The 20,896-nt window shown below is 43.2% G+C and overlaps 1 protein-coding gene across 1 annotated transcript in view; it reads right to left on the bottom strand.

The window, feature by feature from the left end:
• The window catches only part of nphp4 (nephronophthisis 4), a 154,934-nt gene that overhangs the window by 107,334 nt on the left and 26,704 nt on the right, over nt 1-20,896 (bottom strand). Inside the window, exons 5-6 of the mRNA XM_070969495.1 lie at nt 7,492-7,641; nt 4,515-4,651 (exon numbers count right to left, since the gene is read on the bottom strand). Coding sequence (XP_070825596.1) covers nt 4,515-4,651; nt 7,492-7,641 — 287 coding nt within the window. The remainder of the gene's footprint in view (nt 1-4,514; nt 4,652-7,491; nt 7,642-20,896) is intronic.

The raw sequence follows: 20,896 nt of genomic DNA, 5'->3' as shown, positions 1-20,896 counted from the left end.
CCATGTCACTGCGGTGTGACCTGCAACTTGTACTATAAAGACCATTGTCACTCAAGGGAAATCAGAAAACTTTGTTGTATGGCATGTATGACATTCATGGCATTTGCCCTGACAAAAGGTGCAGTGACTCCCTCCTCAGTGACTCCCAGTGATGCAAAACTTGCAATAGCTGACATCCCAACCAATGATTGATGGATCCTGCCTCAGTGTTCTTAAGCGTCTCCTGGAGGTCACTTTGTTCGGTTTGGTGCAAATAGATTACCTCAACAGAGGAGAAACAGTGGAAGAAAGCAGTCACTCAGACTTTTAAACTTTATGAATCTACCTTCCCTCATTCAACCGCTGTGCATTCTCTGTCTCGTCTGACTTATAGGGACTATAAGCAGGTGCAGTCTATTTCGTCTAATCATTGGATCGTCAATCATTACAAAGAGCTGCATTTCATGAATATTTGATGGGAGCCAAGTGCATTAAACCCTGTTCCCTTGCACCACATCGGATGCAATGGTTACAGGCCTAATTATGATAAGGAGCAGGCAGTCAGCTCTCACATTCAGAGGTGCAGCCAAACTGGGTGTCCTTAGAGAACAATGCGCAAGATGCCTCCTATTTGAGAAATGTTCAACCTCCTTTGTCTTTTTTTATAGTACCACGTCCACAGGGGCAGTCCTACTTTGAGTGAGTTTTCCTCTTTTAGGACAAATGAAAACTTCCTGGAGCTTTGTTGCCAGACTCTTTCTCCATTCATTAAATCAGCCTACGGCGTTTTGTTCTGCCTGCGGCGTGGCATTGGTCCTCGCCTGCTCCTTCTCCTCCTCTTCACCGTCTTCTGTTCTCCCAAGTCTTTTGATCACAAGCCAAGATGTTACATAATTTCTGACAAGATCTCATGCCCTTTCATCAGGAGTGATATATTTCATTGAAGATGTAGGTGAATGGTTGCTACGGGTCATTTGTAGCCTCTGACTTCACTCAAACTTGGGGAAGACAGACATGTTCAAGGAGCCCTGAAGATGAATAGTGTTAGGCTTTTTAACTCGAGGTCAGAGTTTGTTTGGAGAGGTTCAAGAGCACAGTTCAAATTAGCCTAGTGCTCATTAAAGTGTGCTATGAAAGCTTTGGAAAGTAGCTACAGTAGTTAACATGAAAAGCACATCAACTAGGGCACCAGCAGCATATATGGGAAAGTGGACTGTAAAGAGAAGCCACACTGTGATAGTTTGTGAGGCTAAAAATAGCCATACTTATGGGGAGATTATGTGAAGACTGTATGTCAGACTAGCAGCCAGCACAAAGGATTCGTCTCATGCTGCACTGTACATTCATCCACCACCCCATTCCTCTTCATTTTCGTCACTCCATTTCTGCCTCAATGCCAATTTAAGCACAGACTGGCTGGTATAATATGTCACAAACACACACACGCATGCACACATTCACTCACACAACGCTAAAACCGAGTTGGCGGGTGAGGTGTCAGCATCACTTCAGAGACAGCTTGATGACAATCCAGCTGGAGTCACACTTTTAAAGGTCACACACAGATCACACACACTTTTCCTTTCTACGTCTATCTCTCTCTCACACAGACACACACACACAAACACGCTTTAATTAAAACCTGTAATCAAGCTGACTTCTGCATGTATTAACACCTCTCACAGACACGAGAATGTCGTCATACCTCTAAAGTTAGAAAAGTCTGAAACATTTAACTAAACTACGTGACTTAGGCTGGTTGTGAAGACCTTCAAAGAACATCTCACAAAGGAGAAAAAAAACTGTCAACACCAAAATGAGAATGCAAATTATTCATGCTAACATGTCACTTACCACACAGGGGGAAAACAGACAAAGCTGTTGCCAACTTTCCATCGTTTGTATTTAATTAGAGAGAGGTGCTGCCACAACCCACTGCCACTACTTATTTACTCAAGTGAATTTCTAGACAATCCAAACATAAAACATGTGGATGTCAACAGAAGGACGTGGACTGTTAGTTCCAAATCTTTCCTTCTCTCATGCATGATGCACTCCAGTCTGAGGCCATCACCCAGTTGCTATGCCGTGCATCCCATACCTTGCCAATCAGAGTGGCAGTGGGTGAGGGATTCAAAGAGCGAGCTCTGTACCTCAAGCCTGAGTATGTGCTGCCATGGAGAACCACTACACTAACTAAATGCATTGAAAAAACTAAGTCAAGCTAGCCAGGGCAGCTAGTTCCAGCAAGGTGAGCGGATTAAAGGAGGTTGTGAGCAAGCACTAAAATAAGGTGGAGAATCAAGTATAATTAAAATGGCGAAGGAAAAAATAACCTAGGGTAATATACCTTTCACATACTTTCAATAGATAAGCCCCCCACCACCACAATGAATCTCATACCAGCATCTGACTTTATCACAGTGTTGTTGAGGGATATTTATTGATGCCTTTATATATGCTGAGTCTGTATTTTAATAATACATTGGATGTGCTTCAGACCTCTATTTACTATCCAAAAGCCTGGTCAAATAACTAAAAGTTTTTAGTCCCACTCACAGCCCCTTGAGACTTTAATGGTCCTTGTCCTGAGGATGGTGCTGGCAGATGGCTTCATACCTTTGGGAGTGCAAAATGAGCCTCAGCAAATATAATGGCAATATGCCTGGTAAATTAGGATTGTTCTTGTGAGTCCATTTATTAATTAATGAATTCATTCCCCTCTCTCCCCTCCTCCTTTTTTTTGGTCACATAATCAGCAGCCTTCAAGAGTCTTATATTGTTGTTAATTACTGGGACTCAGTGGGGGCTGATTCTCCACAAATCTTCCCTTTAAATATAAGTACATTTAAATGAGGATGTGTGGGCAGTTTTGGAAGGGAAGCAAAGTTGGACCAGTGAAAGGACAGCATCCTCCCATAAATTGGGTGGCCCGACTCGGGGTCAACATTATCTTATTAAACCCAGCAGCTAAAATCCTAACCTTTAGCTGATCAGAGCTGTGGATACAGGCCAGGAACCACTGACCAACAATACTCTATGTAGGTTTGTCACAGAATGCAGGAGAGCATGTAGACTGGCATAAAAAGCCACCTTTAACACCTTGTCAAATGTTGTAAGGTTGTCCAAATGATATCAAATTATAGCTTTTCTTTCATCAATTTGCCTTTCAAACGATAAACAGCTATTTGTGTGACTCTTCAGAGGCCATCTGGTTTTGGTCATATTTTGCTTTGTGCTTGCTGTTTCCCACCTGTAGTAAACACATATTTTGGAAATTTGTGGAGAAGAGAGCGGTCTAATTAATTTTGCTGAATGTTCTCAGATCACAATTTGGTATTATTTTGGTTTGAAAACACTCATATTGTTAAAGTGTAATTAAATGTTTTCAAGATAAGCATCATATTTTGCAAGAATGAAATACATGACGTTGCAAGTCCATGGCATTCTCAAAATAAATTAATGCAATATAATTGCAAAACCTTGAAACTACTATTTTTTTCATTGTTAACTTTACAGCACCATGAAAACTTCAAACCACCTTTTCATGGCATTGGCTTTTCCATACAGATTGTTCACTCATCCATCAAAATAAGCACCTAAGCTCAAAGCCACCTGCAGTTCCGTAAAACAAATGTTTAGGCAGTTATTCCATCTTAGGTACACTTAGCATGAATTTACAAGGTAGAAGAACTAGTGCCCACCATTTGCTCCACTTAATAAACACTCCCTCGATCCCCTGTGTTTGAGGATCTAGCCCAGCAGTATCAAACAGCGGCAGGAAAGAGATACGGAGTGACAGCACTGTCATAGCAATTCTCATTCGTACCAAAGACACATCTCACTTCGGCTGAAGTGAGCAGATAGGGCCTGTGCAAAGCCAGTGTACAAATAATTGCTAGTCCATAGTTGCACCTGTCAAATACGGTTAACCATCTGGGTTTCCATTGACAAGGAAAAGGAAAGAGAATAGATGAGCTCCATTTAGTTTCAGAGGTGATGTGTCTTAAATTGCAGTGGCAGCTGTTAAAGGGCTTGTGCTTACACACTAAAGAAACAGAAAGTGAGATAAAGGAAAGCATCCGGCTGGAGAAAATATCTTGGCAGAGGTGTGTCAGGGCCATTGCGGCCATCTTTAATTTGAGGAGTGAAGTGCTTCCAAAGAAGGATGAAATGTTATCAGAATTGTCTATATATAAGATGATCTGTTTTCCCTTGTAAGCATACCATGCAGTTAAAGGATGTATGATGTGAGATGTATTTGCTTATTTGCTTTCCGAGTGAGTATACCTCAATATTTCCCTTCACCTTCAATCCGTAGTTGATATTTATCAGCATGCTGAGAGCAAGCGTGTTCTTAGGTGCACAAGCAATTCAAAAGCCCAAACTGTAGAACCACTGTATGAGGAGATGGATCAAAATGTGCCTCATGATGCACTCTGCTACTGTCCACAATGGACCATCAAGACTCTGTGTGTGTGTGTGTGTGTGTGTGTGTGTGTGTGTGTGTGTGTGTTACAGTAGTCTGGCCGTACTGTGTTATGGCAGTCAGCATTGATCAGCTGCAGCAGCTGGCTCTCAAACTTCTCCAGGGACGGCTGGAGGGAGATGGTCAGCCTGTTCAGGGTGAAGGGCAGCATCTTGAGCAACTGAGGCTTCAGCAGAGCATCACCTGGTGACAGCACATAAGAAAATAGCATCAACATTCAACCATGGCATGACATTTACATGATTATATCATATTCACATCACTTCTGGGTCTGAAATGGGATTTCTCTTCCTGTGCTTTGTTTTCAGTTGAGAAGGTCTGTTCTGTGGGGAGGATAAACGGCTGAAAACCACCATCGAGCGAAATAAATGTGTGAGACCAGTTGTGAAATATATTTTAGTCTATTCCTATTCGAGACGCATTGGCAAAGTTCCCTGACATTTTCCATCGTCCCCAGAAAATTTATCATGGCCTCCCAGCAGTTGCACAAACCTAAAAGAGAGAGGTCAAGTGGAAAATACATGGCTCGATACAGTGTTAAAGCCATGCTGATTCTAGTTATGTGTGTGCGTTATCTTAGAAAGTGAGCTTCTCCATGTTACTTTATCAGTCGTGTCAACTCAGTGCCAAAGGCTTAGTTTCCAGAATCACTTGCTGTTTCATGGCAGCTTTACTTCAGTCATATGTCTGCCTCACCCAGACTCCAGAGATGCTCCACTTCAAATGTTACACATGCCTAGAATGTATGTTTTAGCTGCACCTTCACTTTTCCTGTTTGTATTTTTCAACCACGCCAGCAGCTGGTTCTGTGGATAATGTCAATTTGACAGTCAGATGGTCGGTCCACCAGTCTGGTCCAGACTAAAGCTACAGATGTAAATGAGACGGAGTTCATCTGATTTTCAACAGTGCCGCTAAATAACATCTGATGCGGGGATCGCAATGGGAAATGTTTTCTGCTGCTGAGCTTAAAATATTTGTTGAAGAAAAGACATTTTTGGATGTGCAAGTGTGAGTTCCTCCTGAGAGAGAAGGCCTGTGGGTGAGGAGATATTGAACAACCTGATGTTCAACAAAAGCTTCAGTGGTTGAATGACGACTGGTAAAAGTTTCAAATAGCTTGTGTTGTGGTGCTGAGCAGAAAGCTCTGTTAAGGATTTTTTGGAATACATCTTTGAATTTGCATTTCTCTGCATGTCTCTCTAACTGTTTCAACCTGGCTAGTATCACAACCTCCAGGTGTGTCAGATAAGACAGCGCTGCAGATTTTACACCTGCTTTTCCCGATGTTAAATTTCCTCTGCGTCTGAAAATGATGGCCAGTCTGAGGTGAAATAACAGGTGCAACTGTATGAATTCCCCTTTACTACTTCCATATTTTGCTCCTCTGAACAGAAACGCCTGCAACACCGTCTACATCAGATGAGTTCGAGTCATGTTAATGTCTGCATACAGTAACACATCTGCCGGTCATTCAAAAGTCATAGAACTGTAGTTGCATATGTAACTCTTGGTTTAACATCTATATCAACAGCATATAAGGTAGGGTTTCACTCTCACAAAGCTCTGATAGTAACTTAAGTCTCCCATCTTCACTGACAGCCAAGGTAGCTTAAAAAGGCTATTTGAAACAAACTAAGACTGTAAACTACTTACTACTAATCACACTGTCACACTTCAATAAAGCATTCAGTTATTTATTGTCATGTGTCATACTCTGTCATGGAGAAATCCATGAGCTGCATGGGGAAACCCTTTTTGGAGGCAAATGTTTACACAGTCAACCCTCACTCTGATTATGAATATATTTTATTAGAACCTCTCTGAGAGACGGCAGCTCCATCCAAATGATTGCTCCATTGATTTGTGGTAAGCTGCCTAATGCCAATCACTGAAATATTTATGCCACAGAGAGAGATATCAATGCCTGTGTCAAACAATCTAACAAAAACGGTTTCCATCTGGATACTTGGCGTGAATTGAATTAATCGGTTGAAGAAAGCATCTCAGCCAATGGATGAAGCAAGAGAGCCTGTGAAGTCCACAATCACCCCGTTCAGACACAACAAAGAGCAAATAGCCAGTATGATTGTAATCTCTTCAAGAGTAATGTAGCCATCAAGCGTTTTATTGCAGACCTTGTCTCTGGAGCGCAGAGTTGGACTGTTCTGAATGCAGCGTGAATATCAAACTGGTGGCTGTGGTCTTAAAAGGCAGCTTAGGTCTCTGCTGCTCACAGCCCCAGAACATGAAGAGGATTAGCCAGCTACCATACCTCCCACTGACTCCCAATGATTATAGCTCTGCACTGTCAGACTTCATTACATTCCCCCTTAGAAACTTACTTTCTAAGCACTGCAGACATTTCAACTTCTGATGGAACTAAGTTTCCAGAAAAGGCCACTATCAATTACCATGATGAATGTCCTGTATATGATTTTGACAGCTGGACAAAGGCAAGTGAGCAGCTGCTGAAATACAGCATGTAAGGTTACACCTGATATGTGCTGAAGATGTTGGGTCGAGCCATGCAATATTCTGATTGTTCTGGTTTGAATTTAGGTAGGTAGCTAGGTTTACACCTCAACTATTTGTTGACCAGTTTGTTTCATCAAGCGTGAGAACCAAACTAGCTCCGCTACTGATTACTGAATCTCATACAATTCTTTAATGAGCTGCACATAGCTGCACAGTAAACACCCACATACAGTATGATAGATTTTTCTGGTCTAATCAGACCCAGATCACAAGTGTTGTAAAATAATCCTTCCTAGTTGGAATTGGAAATGGGATATAATATTCATAAGTATGTTTTCGTTAGTATATAATGTCCTGAAAATAAGAATCATAGTGTTTTTGTTATTAATATGTAGGAATAGCACAGCACCATTACTGTCTAATAATCTTGTTAAGTAACTGGAGGAGTCAAAGATCTTAACACCTCTTAAAAGAGCATCTGTTACTGTAGGGGAGTGTACTGCTCATTCTCTTACCATACACCTTGCCAGTGATGTGAAGTTTACCTGTTGGGGAAGCTGCAAGCCCAGGGATGTTCTCGTCTCCAGATACAAGGACATTCTCTGGAAGGAGGTGCTTCATGGAAAGCAGTGCAGGATGGTTTTTTACCGCACAGTCAAAGTGTGCTCCATCAATGATCTTCAGGACACTGCTGTCTGCAAAGACACCAAACAAATTTGCGTAGAATTGTTTTACAAGGTTGTATTAATTTCATGACAAACAGGCAAACTGCCGCTCTGAATCCAAAGGAGTTAGATAATGACATTCCAGCCCACCATCATCCCCAATCTACCCAAAGAAACGTCATCTATCCCCTTGCGTCAGAGTGTGTCAGAGTCTAATATTTCCCCAGAAGCAATGAGTCACCTGACAACATGACAACTAACACGCAGACACTTCCATTTTTCAATATTCCATTTGGGTGCTGGTGACCTAGGTGCAATGTTCCATTACACTGCAAGCATCGTTTTCCAGGGCTAAACCGAAATGACAACCATTCAACTTGGAAAACACGCTCCTCCCGAAGAGCACTGCAGTGTAGATGAGGCAAAGGGTATGAGCAATGAGCTAGACATTGTCATCTTTCAAACAGGTCATCCAATGACAAGCGACGACTCACAATTCCTGCCATCAACACAAAGCACACAACGTTTGGAAGGTGAGCAAAGTGGTGTTTGATGCGCTGGTATGTTGGCTTCCTTCAAGCCTGAACAGCATAACAATCCGTCACTCTGACAGGGTTAATGATTGTACCTTCAACAGCATCAGTGACAATCAATACAGGAAGCTCCATTCACTCCCATATGCTGTTTCAACAAGATGACAGTGAGCAATCTGTGGCTGAGGTGTTATAGGTAGTGAAACGGTGGTGATGTGACTGATGTCTCAGAGCATGTATGTGCTGGGATGTGTTTTGGGGAATAATCAAGGTCAGATACTGTTCAAATAAACACTCTTATGTTTCCATGACATGCAACCTGTTGAAGTTATGATGTTACTACAAAACCTCTTCAGGAGGAGATCAGGATGAAGGGTTTGTACATGCCTCATTTTGACACCATTGTTTGCATCTTGTCTCCGACCAAAAGTCAACATTGTTTTCTGTTAACTATGACCATAATCGTTCCCTAACCTCAATCAAGCAGTTTTAGTCGCCTCAACAAATCAACTTTAACCATCGCAGTGGCAAGTCAGAAAGCCTACGCATGGATTATTTTGGAAACTGCAATATGTCTTCACAGTTTTAACAGTCTTCATAGGTGGTGCAAACTAAGCATGTGTTGATCACATATGTAGTATTTGGCTACAAAGATTAAGAATGTTGCCAATTTCTGTACATTTGTAGCTGTATGCCGAGGAAATAAATATAAACATATTTACAATATATAGGTAGGTATTCAATATTCAGGAATAAAATATTGTTTTCACATGTGGGACTTTCAGAGTTGGGACATGCAGAGGATCATCTGCACGTTCACCAGAGAGAGCCACTGAAGAAGGCTGCCATCCGTCTGGCTTTTAGTTCATTTCCAGCCAGACAGTCACCCTAAAGACACAACAAGGAAGACTGGTTATGCATTTGGAAGCGTCACTTCTGCTATTAAAACTATCTAAGCTTTTTACTATACATTGACAAATGAACTTGGATTGTCACAATCAACAAGTCAGTAAGGCCCATATTATACTTATGTATTCACATTTGTCTAAGAGCATCCATGTGACCTAAATTTTGTCAGCCATAACTGCCCCTGACCAGCCATCAAACTATATAGCTTCAGCATCAGACTTGTAATAAAAACTACCCCACATCGCACAGTTTGGAAAAATTGCTGAATGTAATCCACACAGCAGCAGTTTTTCTCTCAGTAAACTGTATGTATCAGCATTTAGAACATCAGTGCATTTCTTTTCTAGTTCTGACTGCCTTCCAAACATTGCCCACGAGAAAAAAAGTTTAATGTCTGGAATACAGAAATAAAGTTCAGACTTTTGTAAGGAAGAAAACAAGTTGTTCAGATATTGCCGACTGGTAACTTTCACAATGAATTCTGTTCACAAAATGATTGAACACATGAAGTACACTTCAAGTTCAACTTCAACTTCAAAAGCGAATGGATCTCTGTGGGATCGGCTCAATAGCCCAGCTGTAAAGAAGATTACATTTATATGTTAAGACATTAAATTTATTTGGAATAAAATGTTTCATAGGGCCTTGAGGGAGATGGACATTTTGTTAACAAAAGAGTTCCCTTTCAATCATATAAAGTGAAAAAACTCAGAAAGCAGATGAGTTTACGGAAAGGATGGGTAGAATGTCCATTTCTGCTGCAGACAGCTTTTCATCCATTTTCAGGGCACAGCCAGCACCTTTATCTTTAAAGTCAATGAAAGGGGATTGAGAAAGAAAGAAGATGGAGTATATCGCTGTGTTCTCCTCCCCTCTCTGTCCATGACTCATCCTAGCCAGACCCTCTAACTCTCTCAAACATATAACTTACTACAAAAAAAAGTGCTTACGTCTGAAGCCAAAAAAAGGGAAAATGGTATTGGGTAAATCTCTGAGGTTGCAGCACAGCTTCAACTCTGTTCTACAAACGCTTTCCGTGGCGGCAGCAGCTTTCATGGAAAAGGTGCTTCTTACCATGAAACAGAAAAAAGTAGGGTGGGTATGAAGGGAGAGAAAGGGCGGGAGAAATCAAACAGAACTTTCTTGACACAGATGGTGCCCAGGTGTCGGCAACTTTTTCATCATTTATTTCTTGTTATTCATTATGCATCAAGCTTGGGTTTCAGTCAGATGCTATGCATAGATTAGAAAACTACCCCAAAATTTCCTTACAGCAGTGGTGTGGTACCTCAGAGTCAGTTGAGCAGCAACTTGGCAAGAGATGTGAAACCAAGGAAGTGGGGGAAAAATAACCCAAAAAATGGCTCAGCATCAGACAAACAGAGGCAGTGGTTTTGGGAGATGGGTGAGAGGGAAAGAAGAAAGTAATAAAGATGAATAGCAATGGGGTGATTTTAGAGAGAAGGTTTTACTGCCAACTTAGGTAAGAGTGAAGGGATTTAAAGAGGTGACTTGCAAGATGCATTTGTTTTCTATGTTTGGCAAGAAGAAATCACTACTTTGGTACTTCTGCATGTCACAGTGAAGTCAGTGAGAGTAAACCTCAGGCTCTGTCAAAACTTAACTCTGAGAACAATTCGATATCTGCCGAAAATGTCAACTTAGGATTGAAGAATTTTTGATGTGCTTTTTTCACTGACTGAACGCAACTGTGTTTACCGAAAATGGTTTTAAAAAGTGTTCATGAGCCCATGTAGTAACATCCTTTATACAATTATGTGTTCACAAAGAGGTGAATCCTTACTTGTGAACGACTGAGCCTTTCCAGGATGCCCCTTTCATACCTCATCATGATACTATCACCTGTTACCAATGAAGCTGTACCTGTGGAATGAGATCATCAAATACAGCTGAAGGGAAAGTCCAGAGTACAAAAACAAAACAAACAAAAATATAGCTGCATGCAAGTGAGTCTGTTATGCTGTTGACAAGACCTGAACCCCAGTCAACACGTCACCAGTCAAGTACTGCAACAATGACAGGATGAGAAACAGTCACAGTCAGTGTTAAGGACAATAAATTGTCTTGAGTTGTTTGTTTGTTGTTTTCTGCTCTTCTAAAGTGATTCTACTGTGAAATCGTGTTTTATTTCTGAGATGACGTCACTTCCGGAAGTGGCGGCTAAAAACCGGAAGTACATAAACGGGCAGCCGGCAGATCGTTTTTGAGTGTTTTCTGCAACTTTCTCCGTCATCTTACATGCCTATTAAGACGCATTGTCTGTAAGTATGTGTTCTTGAGGTCTATATTGATGCTGAGAATGTATTATTTTACGAGTTACGGCCGAAATTTACATGTTTATTCTGTAATGCATTGTGTTGCAGTTTCACACCGTGGTTCAGTAAAAGATCCAAAACAAGTCCCGGCTTCAACTGGCTTTATTGAATCCTGTGTTTAACTGACTGGGTAACTGCTGGTGAGACCAGTACAGTGAAAAGACAGCCATACAATAGGCTGTGAAGAAAGGAGAGCCTGCTAAGATTTGTCACATTTGACATCGCGTTGTCAGCAAGCTAAGTTTCTGTTTCCACATCCGCCTCCATTATGCCTTTGAGCCATTGTGATGATGCAGCCCAGCACGACGATAAACAGTCCGCGTCATCTAAATCAAGAAAATCAAATGGATCAAAAAGGTCTTCAGTCTCTAGTTCCAGCATGATGGTTGTCCAAGCAAGGGCTAAAGCAGAAGCAGCCAAAGCCAGAGCTGCCTTCGCAGTTAAAGAGAAGGAGCTAAAGATTGAAACGGCTCGCCTTCAAGCCACTCTGGAAGCTATGCAAGAGGAAAAAGAAATGAATGCTGCCATAGCTGAAGCTGAGATACTGGAAGCAGGCCTGTTGGAATCAGAATGTGAGTCGCATAAAAGTGCACCTGTACCCGTCCCTCTTGACCAACGGCTTCAGCGCACTGCCGACTATGTGCATGATCAAGCCCACGTCGAATCCATCCACCAGCCACCTAGAACGGATGACAAAAGCATTACTTTCTATCCGCTCCCAGTTGTCCGTCAAACGGCATATGAATCTGATGCTAGTCAACATAATCAACTCTACCGGGATCCAGGTGGAGTCCCTCCTCAGCAGCCGGCCGCTCCAAGGCAGCAGTGGCATGGTGTCCAGAATGCAGGACATGGCTCTCAGCTTAGATCCCTTCAGCCTGGTCTCTTTCAGTCCGAGCAGCAGTATGAAGATGGTCACTGGGAGCAACGTAGACAACGGCCAGCCGCTTACCAGCCCTACTACGATTCTCCTGTACCCACCAACCAAGGTACTCAAAGCACCACGCTTGACCTCATCAAATGCATGGCCGGTGGCAGCTAGTATCTACCGGGTTAACTGTCTTCGATGACAAACCAGAAAATTATTGGGCGTGGAAATCATCCTTCCAGGGGGCCACTGCCGACTTGGACCTGTCGCCAAGAGAAGAGCTCGACATGCTCATCAAGTGGCTTGGGAAACAATCATCAGAGCATGCCCGCAGGATAAAGGCCGTAAATATGAGAGACCCATCTAGAGGCTTGAGGATGGTATGGGAAAGGCTGGAAGAAACGTACGGATCACCTGAAGCCATCGAACATACTCTCTTCTCCAAGCTAGAGAACTTTCCGAAGGTGTCATATAAAGACCCACACAAACTGAGAGAGCTGGCGGACCTGTTGATGGAGGTGGAAGCCGCAAAATTGGATGGCGTATTGACTGGGCTCTCGTACCTAGATACCTCAAGAGGGGTCCACCCGATCGTGGAGAAGCTCCCATTCGGCATACAGGACAAGTGGAAATCAGTGGGTTCAAAGTATAAGTTCCAACATAACGTTCCCTTCCCTCCTTTCAGTGTGTTTGTTGACTTTATCTGCAACGAGGCTAGAACACAGACAGATCCTAGCTTCAACACTGCGCCCTTCCAGTCGACGCCTGCAAAAAGGGAGAGACCGGATAAGAATGTTTGGACGCCTGTAGCAGTCCACAAGACCCAAGTGTCACCTGTGGAGAAAAGAGGGAATCAGCAAAGGGATATTGATCTCGCCAAACATTGTCCTATCCATGACAAGCCTCATCCACTAAAGAAGTGCAGGACCTTCAGAGAGAGGAATTACGAAGACCGCAAGCAGTTCCTAAAAGACCACTCTATATGTTTCCGGTGCTGCTCGTCCACAAGCCACTTCGCCAAGGATTGCCAAGCGGACATACAGTGCAGGGAATGCGAAAGCACTCGGCACGTTTCAGCACTCCACCCAGGCCCGGCTCCTTCAAGGTCAAGGTCAGACCCTCCTGCCTCAGAGAATGGCGGGGAGCCCAACGAACCTCACGATGATGAGGTTACCTCTAAGTGCACTGAAGTGTGTGGATGATGAGGTTACCTCTAAGTGCACTGAAGTGTGTGGCGACGGAGTGAGCGAAAGAGCATGCTCAAAAATATGCCTTGTTAACGTGTTCCCCCAAGGACATTACGAAGAATCGAAACGCATGTACGCCATCCTAGACGACCAAAGTAATCGGTCTTTGGCCCGGTCAGAATTCTTCGAGCTTTTCAACATCACAGGAGACTTACAACCGTACACGCTGAAGACATGCGCAGGACTGAAGCAAACAGCCGGCCGAAGGGCCAGTGGGTTCATGGTCAAATCAGTGGATGGAAAGATCAGTCTCCCACTTCCAACACTTCTGGAATGCAACCAGGTCCCTAACAACCGCACAGAGATCCCCACTCCAAACGCAGCACTCCATCACAGCCACCTGAAATCCATCGCCAAAGCCATTCCTCCCCTTGATTCAGAGGCTAACATCCTTTTGCTGTTGGGAAGGGATGTATTGCGAGTGCATAAGGTGCGGGAACAGATCAACGGTCCTCATGACGCCCCCTTCGCTCAAAGACTTGACTTGGGGTGGGTCATCATTGGAGATGTGTGTCTTGGGGGAGCACACAGGCCGTCTCAAGTGAACGCCTTCAAGACCACAGTTTTGGAAAACGGCCGCCCCACTTACCTTGAGCCATGTACCAGCAAGGTCCAAGTCAAGGAGAACTTCGACCGCCAGCCCCTCAGTACAGCCCAAATCACACGTCGCTCGCTAACGCATGCCGGAGAGAGTCTGGGCAAGTCAGTCTTCCATCAGTCGGTCAAAGACCATCAACTTGCGCCATCCATGGAGGATTTGAGCTTCCTTCAGCTAATGGAGGAAGAGTGCTATCAAGACAGCTCAAACAGCTGGGTCGCCCCTCTCCCCTTTCGTTCACCAAGGAGACACCTACCCAACAACCGAGACTACACCTGCCGTCGCTTCTCTTCACTTTGCCGAACTCTGGAAAGGCGACCAAAGATGAAGGCCCAGTACTTTGACTTTATGAAGAAGCTGCTCGACAGCAAGCATGCCGAAGTTGCTCCACCACTCTCTGCTGGCCAAGAGTGTTGGTACCTTCCATCGTTTGGAGTTTATCATCCTAGGAAGCCGGAGCAAATCCGAGTGGTCTTCGACTCAAGTGCTCCCTTTGAGGGAGTTTCTCTGAACGACGTGTTGCTTACTGGGCCCGATCTAAACAACAGCCTGCTGGGCGTGCTCCTGAGGTTCAGGAAAGATCTGGTGGCTGTCACTGCGGACATTGAACACATGTTCCATTGCTTCATGGTACGAGAAGACCACAGGGATTATCTGCGCTTCTTGTGGTACCGCGACAATGATCCAAGCCAAGATATCATAGACTACAGAATGCGTGTGCATGTTTTTGGCAACAGCCCATCTCCCGCAGTTGCAGTCTATGGTCTCAGAAGAGCGGCCAAGCAAGGAGAGGCAGAGTTTGGCAGTGACGCCAGACAATACGTGGAGCGAGATTTCTACGTGGACGACGGGCTCAAGTCCTTTTCTACAGAAGAGGATGCTATCAGCATCATCAAGCGGGCTCAGGAAATGCTTGCTGCTTCTAACCTTCGCCTCCACAAGATAGCTTCCAACAGACCTGCAGTCATCGAGGCCTTTCCTCCCGGGGACCGTGCCAAAGAGATTAAAGACTTGAAACTCCTTACCGACGATCTCCCTTTACAGCGGAGTCTTGGAGTGTCTTGGAACATCACTACAGACACATTCTCCTTTCAGATCTCAGACGACGAGAAGCCATACACCAGAAGAGGAGTTTTATCAACGGTCAACAGCCTGTACGATCCCCTTGGCTTTTTGGCTCCTGTCACTATACGAGGCAGACTTTTACTCAGAGAGCTCTCTAAGCAAGCCGAGGACTGGGACTCGTCGTTGCCTCATGAAATGGAAGGGGAATGGACAGCGTGGAAAACCTCCCTCCTAGATCTTCAGGAGCTTCAGATACCACGGCCTTACTCATCATTCCCACTCTGTTGTGCTCAAGACAAGGAGCTATTTGTGTTCTGTGATGCCTCTGTTAAGGCCATTTCAGCAGTGGCTTATCTGAAACTAACCACTGAAGATGGAAGGAGTGAAGTCAGCTTTGTCTTCGGGAAGGCCAGACTGGCACCTCAACCAGAGATTACTGTTCCAAGGTTGGAGCTATGTGCGGCAGTCCTCGCAGTTGAAATCGCAGAACTGGTGGTGGAAGAGATGGATATGGAACTCGACCGCATCACATACTTCACTGACAGCAAAGTTGTGTTGGGGTATATTCACAATCAAGCAAGGCGGTTCTACGTCTATGTGAATAACAGAGTCCAGCGGATTCGACAGACCTCATCCCCAGACCAGTGGCGATATGTTCCCACGGAACACAACCCAGCTGACCATGGGTCCAGGTCAGTTGCTGCAGCCTCCCTGAGCACGCTGCAGTATCGACGCAAGTGGCAAGACAACAGGCCCAATCTGAAAGAAGGAGACGTGGTCTTGTTGAAGGACAACCAGGCCAAGAGGATCGAGTGGCCGATGGCCATCATCGTGAAGGCTTCACCAAGCAAAGACGGGAAGGTGAGAAAGGTGGACATTAGAGTCTCCAGAGACGGAACCCAGAAAGTTCTCTCTCGACCTGTCACTGAACTGGTTCTCCTTCTGTCTCCTGAGGACTCTTAAGTGAAAGATGAACGTAAGTGGGGTCGTTCAAGGACCCCAGGCGGAGAGTGTTAAGGACAGTAAATTGTCTTGAGTTGTTTGTTTGTTGTTTTCTGCTCTTCTAAAGTGATTCTACTGTGAAATCGTGTTTTATTTCTGAGATGACGTCACTTCCGGAAGTGGCGGCTAAAAACCGGAAGTACATAAACGGGCAGCCGGCAGATCGTTTTTGAGTGTTTTCTGCAACTTTCTCTGTCATCTTACATGCCTATTAAGACGCATTGTCTGTAAGTATGTGTTCTTGAGGTCTATATTGATGCTGAGAATGTATTATTTTACGAGTTACGGCCGAAATTTACATGTTTATTCTGTAATGCATTGTGTTGCAGTTTCACACCGTGGTTCAGTAAAAGATCCAAAACAAGTCCCGGCTTCAACTGGCTTTATTGAATCCTGTGTTTAACTGACTGGGTAACTGCTGGTGAGACCAGTACAGTCAGACAATTCAGCAGCTAAAACAGATTATCTGAAACACTCTAGAGGTCAAAGTGAGCGCGAGTGCAGCCCAAATGTTGATAATCCCTCTTTGCAAAGGAAAACTATGCATGTGCACAACTAGTGTAAGTACTGCAGGTCAATGTCGAACCAAAAAGTTGGTCTGTAAACTCTGATGGATGTAAACAACAGAGAATTTAAGTCATTTTTTTAGGTAAAAAGTCTTTTCTTGTCAAAATCAGTTTGGCTAACCTGGGGGTTTGTTTAAAACCTGACTGACTGCACAAGTTTCTCACTCCATGAAACTTCTATTTAGCGAATAGAATCAATACTGAATCAATACTGTTCTCTATCAATCAATAATAAAGATGCTTCTTTTACATGCAGACATGCATGAAAGAGCTTTTGTTGATACAGTTGTAAAGGACAGTCTGGCCTGGCTCAATATGAGCCTGAATTGGAGCAGGTTCCTGACGGAGGAGCCACAACAGGAGAAAGTGTTGCTTAGCTTCATTATGTTTGTTGGAAGTTTGAAGTTCACCCAAACAGCAGTAAAGCCTGGCGTAGGTGGTGAAAACAAACTCTTTTGTGGGATGCCTTAGAGTTAGATATGCAGGTAAAACCCCCTTTGAAAGCTCTCACAAACCTCTTTATCTTAGCCACAAAGAGGCTTTTTGGGATGTCAGTGGCAAAATTTGTCATGGCGCTACCTTTCTGTCCCCCTTACACAGACATGCACACAATAAACTGATTCATCGTGGTGTTGCTTCAAATTAAGATATGCTAATGTGAACACAATGTACCATCTGTTTGTCCTCTCATCACACTAAGAGAGCCCCACAGCAGCCCTCCACCCTTCTCATTTCATTTTTGCTTCTCTCTGCTCCTTCCCCTTTTCTCCCAGTTGGTTGAGAAGAGCAGCTTAGATCAAGCCAATGAGCTTACTGCTTCCCTTCGTGCTTGTTTCCTCCTCCTTTTTTTGCCGACCATCCTTTAAGACTTTCAAAAGCCCCAAGGCAACTTCCTTCCCTCTATCTTCTCTCCTTTTCCCATTTCCTGCCTCTTGACCCTGACTCCAGCTCTGGAAAATAGAGAAGTTCTGACTTCTCTGCCACCGCCACTCTATTTCTTTCTTGCCCGTTTCACTGCTCCTTTTTCTGTTTCAATTCACACCAACTTCTTTCAAAGTTATATTTCTGCATTCAGGTTTTCTCCACTGATCTTACACCTTTTTGCTCAGTTTGTAATTCACATGTTAAAACTGTGTTTAACCTGAGGGGTGAACTTGCTTTCGTTTTCTGCTGCAACGGAACAATAAAAAAAGCTTGTGCTTTTAGCAGCAGCAATTCGCTTTTGTTGATTGTGTTTTTTTTTATCTAATCTATCGATCTAATTACATAATCTAATGATGTCTATTTAAAAACAGAAAAATTGACCAATGCTTTCTACTTTCCTCCTTCCTTCTTTCTCTTCTTCATGTATTCATTTCCTTCTATCTAGTCCTCTCCATTCATTCGCCAAACTCAGAGGGGGCAATGCATGTGTGTGCCTGTGTGTGTGTGTGTTACTCAGCCAGTGGCAGACAGCCTGGCTGTAGTGCATAGAAACATGTAGTGTTTGGCAGCCACCTCCAGTATACCTTCCTGTTCCTGCTCACACCCTGGCACCCAATTACATCCCCCTACACACACCACACCATGCACATATACAAAAACAAGCACATACCCTGGCAGCGGCACGTCGCTGCCACGAGTTATGTATTTCCAAAAGGCCTGTTGTGAAAGCTGGCACTATCATTGCAAAACTATGGATTCTTTATGACAGAATTGTGGAAGATCTCAATGAATGCATCCATTAAAATTACATTTCTGTAAACACGCTGCAGTCTTCACTTGCTCACACTTACATGTCTCTGCCTAAAAGTTTTTACATACATACAGCACCTGTTTTAAAGGATAAAGCCGAAATTATTCTGTACGTTTCTAAACAAAAGTGTTAGTCCATCTCTGAATACTTTCACTGTTCCCTAATGAGAATCTCTGGTAATCCCACAATTTGATTCTTAATTCAATATGTAGAAAAGAGGGCACTATTATCTTACTCTTACTCCAGCATTCAAACTGGCAGTGAATCTAACGTTGTGATAAAGGTCTACTTTACCACAGAGTGTGTGGGAGTACACACCTTTAGAAAAGTCTCCTGCTTAAATGAGGACAATTAGATGAAAGTGTAATTTACTGACCACTGGCTAAGTGTTTTTAGTAGAAGTAAAGAAAGGAAGAAAGTGCCTCACTGTGCCGCTACTTTTGTTATTAATGTCCCTAGCAGCAACACAACAGTGGTACCTGGGAAACATATTGTTATCCACAGTGCTGCACTGGCACCGATATTTTAAAATCTAGTGGGGGCAAGGTATTTTCTTCCCCTGACCAGAGTTGTATGAACTTTTATTAAGTGAGCCCAAAGCCCCAAGCCCCATTAGTCTGAAACATCAATCTTTAAGAATAGGTCATAGACCTATAGTTTCATAAAGGCTCAGTAATTACCAGCAGTGCACTATTAGATCTAAGCTAATGTTACTAAACAGTGAGTTTGTTGGAACTACTTTACCTGAGGTTAAATACATTAGTGAGTAATTCTAACACAAGGATGTTTGAGTGGTGGGATCGAGTCAAAATAAACTGCAGTGTGTGTATCACACGGTACAATGATGTGGCTCACTGATGTGTTTTTAATAGTTTTTACACAACAATTCGATGGCACGGTGGAATAACATATCAGGCTTTAGCTAAAAGGCAATATGTGTTAGTCGGAGCAATTAATTATCAGTCTTCAGTCTTTACATGGGATTTGTCTACAACAGGTAATATACAGAAAATAACCAGCCTTAACTTAAACATTTCACTTAACCATGGTGGTGGAAGTCAGCAGGTGAAGCTGAAAAGAAGTGTATAAAAAGGAGAAAAACCCTGGAGGAAAATGATGTTATATGCTGCAAAAGATACGCTCATGAGCAAAGAAGGTATTTTTTGCTTTACGGACAAATGTTAAATGAAATGCAATTATAAAGACCTTTTCCTGGTTTAACAGACAATTTGCCTCTCACTCACACAGGCTTGGGGTTCAATGTCTTGCTTATAGGCACATGTCAGCAGGAGGAGCTGAGATTGAACTACCAACCCTGCAATAAACGGACATCCTGGTCTACCTCTGGAGCCTACAGAACAAAGGTGTCTAAAGCAGTCAGCATGTAACTTGTTTTGAAAGTGAATAACGTGAATAACGTGTAACCACAATGTCCCATTTGAACCTGTTGGTCAACCACGGGGACACAAAGTAAACACACATCTTAAGTACATTGATAGTCTTTGCTCCTTCTGTGAGAGGAAGTGTCGGTGAACATATTTTCCAGGCAAAAATGTTTCAAATTCATCGTCGGTGCATGTTGTGATGCAGCAAACAACTGTCAGTGGAGTGTGAAGACAAAGACCACACACTGCATTGCAAACAGTGGACAGAATGCTGACCTACCTGTGTACTCAAGAGGATAGAATACAATTGCTGGCCTTGGAACAGAAAATAAGCACCATTATGTAAATGATAGGAATGTGGTTTGTTTGCCCTTCATATGTGCACAGTAAACACAGCGCTGAAGACACAACTAAAAACACATCAAGGTTTAAGGCAACAAAGACACAAAGGGGAAAAAAGCAACCTCATGCAAATCTAAAAACTGGCAATCAATAGTAGCTTCTTTCAACAAGTTTTTACAATGACATAAAATGGACAAAAAAGAAGAGCGCGCTGTCTGACCTCTAGCTATATGTATGCAGACGCCTCAGAAAAACTGGGGGCCGTTTAGATCATGTCAATACCAACATTTCCACTGCATAAAAAAAATGACATTGTAACATGAACTGTTAGAATTGAATTCATTATGATCATTGCAATGATAATGATTCATTATTGTCACAGTGATAACTGTGCCAGCCTTGTCTCTCCAACCCTGTCTCAGACTAAGGAGTACAGTACACGATCATCTGCAAATGGTCAATCTCATGTGCTTAGTTTCATATCTTATGTGAAAGTTTGGTGCTGTGATGGAATATCAAATGACAATTACAGCAGAATCTCCAAATGTGGAGGACCACAGAAATCATTGTTTTACCAACAGCTTGCTAATAAGCTTGTAGGATAGATGTCTACATCATTTATTAGCTTTGAAGCAGAACTTTAGATTTGTTCTTCTAAATGTGTCAATTACAGTGCTGCCCAAAGGTTAATTTGCAGGT

The sequence above is a fragment of the Chaetodon trifascialis genome, chromosome 8 (genome assembly GCF_039877785.1).
Source record: "Chaetodon trifascialis isolate fChaTrf1 chromosome 8, fChaTrf1.hap1, whole genome shotgun sequence".
Lineage (NCBI taxonomy): Eukaryota > Metazoa > Chordata > Actinopteri > Chaetodontiformes > Chaetodontidae > Chaetodon > Chaetodon trifascialis.
Note: the sequence above shows the minus strand (reverse complement) of the source record. Positions and strands in the feature narration are given on the sequence as shown.